Source organism: Diadema antillarum, unplaced genomic scaffold (assembly GCF_040938485.1).
Source record: "Diadema antillarum isolate AM-2024a unplaced genomic scaffold, OU_Dant_1.0 scf00000040, whole genome shotgun sequence".
Lineage (NCBI taxonomy): Eukaryota > Metazoa > Echinodermata > Echinoidea > Diadematoida > Diadematidae > Diadema > Diadema antillarum.
Window position 1 is genome coordinate 1,170,234 of NW_027270929.1, and position 6,092 is coordinate 1,176,325.

The following is a 6,092-nucleotide window of genomic DNA, read 5'->3' on the forward strand; positions in this document are numbered from 1 at the left end:
TCACATTTTCTCTTCCCCCCCCCCCCCACCTGTCTCCAGGCCATCCTGATCTTCTCCATCGTGGACTTTAAACCAGTCAGCTACGGCGACTATGAGTACCCCAAATGGTGCCAGGGGCTGGGCTGGTGCGTGGCCCTCCTGTCTATCATCTGGCTCCCTATTGGGGCCATACACACCCTACTGACCTCCGAGGGGTCATTGAAAGAGGTTAGTCATCTTCATGAATACTGAATTTCCTTTTCCTTCTCTTTCTTCTTCTGCTGCTTTTTGTCTTTCAGACCTCAGCATCGCATTCTTCAAATCCGAGAAATAGAAAAATTTTTTAGCAGAATTCTGCACTTTTTCTATGTTGGCAGGGCAAGTGAAACAAATATACTTGAAAACTAGAGACACTTTTGTCGTGCATCTTGGCTCAAATCTCATTAAGTTTTTGAAAACTCAAAGTAGAAACTGAGTGAATCATATACTCATTTTGTCTGTGTGTGTTTATTTCTCGCCTGTCACCCCCATGCAGCGCTTCCTGAACAGTCTCAAGTCCGACTTCGACGACGAGACCCACGTGAGGCTGATGACAAAGGAGACCGCCGATGGAATCGAGCTGAATGGCACGAGCCTCCCTCCGTCCTACGACATGGTCGTGACCAACGGAGTCTAGGACATAGCCCCGGCCCTGTCTGCTGCATGGACATGGGTCGTGACGTGCACAAGTTTCGTAGGCCACTTGATATGTTAAGTTTATCGATCATGTTTTATAAGCTCTTACAAGCATTGCTAGGACGTCGTCAGGGCCAGCCTGGGTAGGTAGATATGCAAGCGTAGGATTATTTGGTGGTTGGTTTCATGTTGGGCTGATCCTTCTGTGAAGGTCTGCACCTACACGGAGAAAGATGAACTGTAACACGTGAAATACTTGAGATTAATGTACAGTCTGTACTACTAAGATGTCATTCCATAGTATAGAGACTCCTGTAAACCTCTTCTATGTAAATATCAGTATTTGTTCTGAAGGGTTGGGATGGATCACACAAAAATGTGTGGATTCCCCTGAAATTCAAAGGATTGAATCACGTATAGAGAGCCACTTGCAAGTAGTGTATTCCCACTTTAGCACTTACAGTGTATTTGTTTGTCAGGACAGAGAAAGTTGTTGAGTGAGGCAAGGTGCGGACTTTCCTCGCCTCAAATGTGTTTTCGTGCTGTGTCAAAGAGAACCATAGGTTTACATGGAGTATGATTATGCAACATCACAGGAACTGGTTAGAAGAATACTGTCAGTCCTCATTTCAGTAAGATAGGAGCTTCTGTAGATGATCTGAAATCATGGTAAATGTTTTTTTAAAAAGTTAAAACACTTCAAATTGATATTGGTTACAATGTCTTTCATTTTTTTCAGAGAGGAAAGAAATTGTGCTTTAATAGCACCTGTCTGATTTTTATATCTTGTACTGTATCCTGATGAGTCTGTATGAAGTTTGGCCAATATCAGGAGATCAGTGGCAGACTTTTAAAGTGCTTTGTCAGGCGATAATCATGAATACAACAACGAAATGAAAATAATGAATAGAAAATATTTAAAGTGAAACAGTTTATGTGGGTTGCTAAAATCATGAGTAGTAATTCGCTTTGTAAAGGGAATGGTGCATTAAATGCTTGTTAATCACATGCTAATCACTTGTAAGTTAATCTATGTATCTTGTTACATAAATGCAAATATTGATTACCTTCTTATAGTACTACAATTTTGATCGAGTAATTCTGATAGGCTTCTTCTTTTTTTTTTTTTAGCGTTCGTTTGTTTTCTGTAAGTGACGAGTAGATCCAATACTTCGTTCGTCCCTTTAAGGTTTATTTTATGTTGTAAGCTATCCATCCATAAATAGCAGGGTATGTTAACATGTGATGAATGTTTGCATAGAATTTGTTAGTCTTTCACTTAATGCTAACCATATACAGTCGCCGAGTCCATGTAGTTGGCCGTTTTGCCTGCTCACCGATGTAGACTTTCTGCAATCCAGAATGATTCACGAACTGTATATGCTGGCCAAAGTAGAAATGATGTTTTCTGTGTTTACTTGTGTATGATGTATGATATGTTTCTTAGAGCATCACTGATATTGTTTATTCTTTTAGTGTAGCATTATTACCTCAATGGCATCACCATGATTTTTTTTTTTCTATTCTTTTTTGGACAGTCATGATTCAGAATCAGTATTTATCAACAGCTGCAGGTAGAAGAGATGCTCAAGGAATCAGGTCAAAATAATTCAATCTTGGGAGCAATGATTATATATCTTTAATAGATCTGATTTGTACATCCAAGCTTTTGTATGTTGTTTCGTGGTATGCAGAATTATCTACAAATTTATGGTATGATATCGTGTGGGCTTTGTGGTTACCATGGGGATGTTAATGATTGACATCAACCCAGAGGTTTGGTGGTTGTATGCTTACAGGACTTGATAATGAGGTTAAGGGTTCAAACTCCACTTCTTCTTTCGGCCACTGTATGTGGCTATCGTTAGCATTCACAGGGACAACATGTATACCCAGTCTGCGCTACATTATTGTAAAGTCTAGTAGTGGTCGAAGGGTTGATGTGATCGCACTTCTTCGTTGTGATGCATGCTGCGTAGAACTGCCACCCAAATAAATGTTTATGATAGCTGTAGACATAGCCAGCATGCACTGAATTACACTGAAGTAGTCTTCGGTCTAAAGTGAGCTGTAGTTGCATTTGTTGCAAGAGTCGTATGGTCTACGTAGAGTCATTCATATGTGAAGTACTGTATAAGCTGTTATTTTCGCAAGGGTTTAATTTTCGCGAATTTTGCGAATCACAGTTGGACCTCGAATTTAGCAACACGCGAAAATGTCACCATACACTAAGGTAGTAGAAAATGCCTGTGACCTTCTCACTCGCGAAAATATCTGTATGCGAAAATAACAGCATATACAGTATGACATGTCATATTGTGTGTGATTTATGCAACATGGACAATATTACCACAGGAATTCTCTCACCCTTTTAAACACTGTAACTGCAGTAATACAGATTGTCATTCTGGTTTGTATGTCATAAGCACAGCCAAAGTTTTGGAAGTCCTCATTAACATGCTAGAAACCATCTTTGATATTTTGCAAAGTTAGTTTATTTTTGTGTGAGAAACAGCAGAATCTGTTGTGTTTTTGTAAAATTGACAAAAAATATGCAAACATCATGTAGTATGCATCCTTTCTTTTTTAACAGTAAAAAGAGTCAGATCACAGCTTCCTAGTTTTGTATACCAATTATTAAGCCCTGCTCTTTTCACACTGAGAAAACATGTACTTGCATATTTCCCAGAGAGCAACATATTTGTGGACTACACTAACTCTGTTTATCAGTTGAGTACTAAAAACCGAGGGCAAGCTTCCGGGATAGTTAAAACAGTTTAATGTGACAATGTCTCTTTCTTACCAGCCCTTTAGCCAGGTGTCAGTATTGTCTGTAGAAGTTGAAATGTAGTCTTATGCTTTGTTTTTTTCCACTATGCAGCTTAGTTAGAGGAACTAATGCCTACATCGTAATGAGAGTGGAAATTCATAAGGGACAATTTCACATGCCAGGTGTGTGATCCATTTTCAAGTTTGATACTGAAGTTTTTTTGTTTGTTTTTGTTTCATAAACATTTTCCACTTGTAGATATAGAATTGGGCCATTTTGTCTGAGCAATAATGCATCTAGGTTTGGTGTGTGATGCACATGAAAGGTGTGTTAAATATTACACTTTAGAAACCTGTGTTTCAGGTGTGTTTTGGTGGTGAAATACATGTATCAATCTTCAATGTGAATATGTCTGCACAGCAGTTCTTTAATCTGCATCAGTGCAAGTCTAAATTTTATTTAGGGGTCGGTGCATGTGGGGGATCAAGGAGGAAAAATTCTCAATTTTTTATACATTCATGTATGTCAGTTTTTGTTTTCTTTGCAAAGATGTCTCGACTTTTGTAAACTGTTTTTTTTGATCACTGAAGTAAATTGTTGAATATGCCACAGTAGGACAAACAAGTCCACATAGTGAAACATCACAAATACATTGTTTCTATACACTGTATGTTATCCTTCATTTGGAACCCCAGGTCTTACACAGTAAATAAGTAGTCAATGATCAAAAGATCCAAATGTTGTTGGCAAGTCGAAGCTTCAAAAGGTGATTCTCCACCAAGTAAAGTGTATTGCATAGAAATCAGTGCATTCCGCTTTATCATTTTTTTGCCATTTGTGCATCTCCTTGGTTAAGGGCTACAATTGAGATAACACATACAAGTGTACGTGTATTAATTGAATGGCCCTTGTGGAGCTCAGTGCATGGGATAAGTGACCGTAATTAGTACTGGTACCCCAGATATGTCAGGAATGGCCCAACATATTGTTGCGTCTGCATATTAACATTTATCTATCATATAAACACAAGATTCATTCATACTCACAGCTCCTTTTTAGCTATGGGGTTGTTCTAAGGCGGGTGTTTCATGTATAATGACCCAGTGGAATGATTCATGAAAGAATGCCAGTACAATGTATAGAGATTTTTGATAGTATGTTGAATGTCAACATGGCGTATAATGTTTTACTTGTTACTAATAATGTTCATTACAGTGTAGATGTACAATATCACACCTCCGTGGTGGGTCAAATTGGAGAGTACATTGTTATGTATCATACAGGACCACATTTCCAAAATATTCTCAGGATTTACTGTTTTCCGGTGATGCCTTGTTCAATCCAAGTTCAGTTTTCTTACCCGCTGTGTCTGGGATGAATCTGCTGATCAAAATGTCAACCAGCCGACACTAAACCCTCCTTTCCCATCTTGATATTTGTATAGATACCTCATTTGGAAATACCACTCCTTGATGAAGTCTACAAAGATTTTTTTTTCACTCCTTGTTAAGAATCAGAAATATTCGGTCTCGACTGTTTCAATACTCTTCCGCTGTTAACAAGATGGAACGTAGCACGCTAGTAGACTATACCTTTGTCAGACAACCAGCTCTTTACGACGCTACACCCGTACTCCAACTGCCTTTTGCGATTTCCATGCATTCATAGGTTGACTCCTTCAGTGGGTTACATACACGAGGCGCAAATATGCTCAGTGTAAACTTCGATACACCAAAGACATGTTATAGAAAGTGACACACTTTGTGATTCACATATCATGCTTAATTATTATTGAATGTGTAGAAGTACATTACAATTTACAATGGAGTGCTAAACACGTAGTCGAGGAGTGAAGACAGTTTTGTAAGTGGATTTATACACGATCTGAGAGTCAATGTAACAGTGAAAATAAAATCATGTTATGTCTGTTTACTAAGGTCTCTGTGTCCATGCCTGTTGCTATTGGAGTCAATTTTTTGCAGATTTTGTGATGGCAAAATACAAATTTCCTGATGTCCACATTAAGCAAGTTGGTATGCATGATTTTGCACATTGTAGTTTAAATCATCAATGGTATTTTGTTGGTATTTCTGTAATTGCTTTTTTTTGTTGCAAGTTGATAAACTCTAAAACTGCCGCAGTAATGCTCATGAATAAATTGTGCATGACTTTGTATATAATGACGTATCAGCACATCAATATATCGATTATATATCTTCATTCAAAGGAGACTGAAACCCAAATACATGACATTATAAAACAAATCGAGGGAATGCAGCAACATTAGTAGAACACATCTGCAAAGTTTGAGGAAAACCAGACACTCCGTTGAAAGTCATAAGTTTTAAAAATATTGGTGCAGGTATTGCTGGATGATAAGACTACAACACTTTGAGCTGCTACGTATATGGACAACTATACACATAAAATATATTTCAACATAATTTTTCTTTTCTAGCACAATGAAAAAGCACTCGATTCTACCACTTCAGAAAGCAGGGTGAATAATAGAATATGTCAGTAACAAGTCTAGGGAATGTGTATTTTTCATAAAATATTACATTTTGTGGAAATATCTCTGTTTTCTTTTAATATATCGTACATACACGTGTACATGAAATCATGAACTGTAGTAATTTTCTCATCAAGTGGTGGCTGCACCGAAACT

General features: G+C 37.9%; 1 protein-coding gene across 1 annotated transcript in view; it reads left to right on the forward strand.

Moving 5' to 3' along the window:
- The window catches only part of LOC139712262 (sodium- and chloride-dependent GABA transporter ine-like), a 63,400-nt gene extending 58,015 nt beyond the window's left edge, over positions 1–5,385 (forward strand). The window contains exons 13-14 of the mRNA XM_071624106.1: positions 40–207; positions 515–5,385. Of these exons, the coding sequence (XP_071480207.1) occupies positions 40–207; positions 515–655 (309 nt within the window). The 3' untranslated portion in view covers positions 656–5,385. The remainder of the gene's footprint in view (positions 1–39; positions 208–514) is intronic.
- The last annotated feature ends 707 nt before the right edge of the window (positions 5,386–6,092 follow it).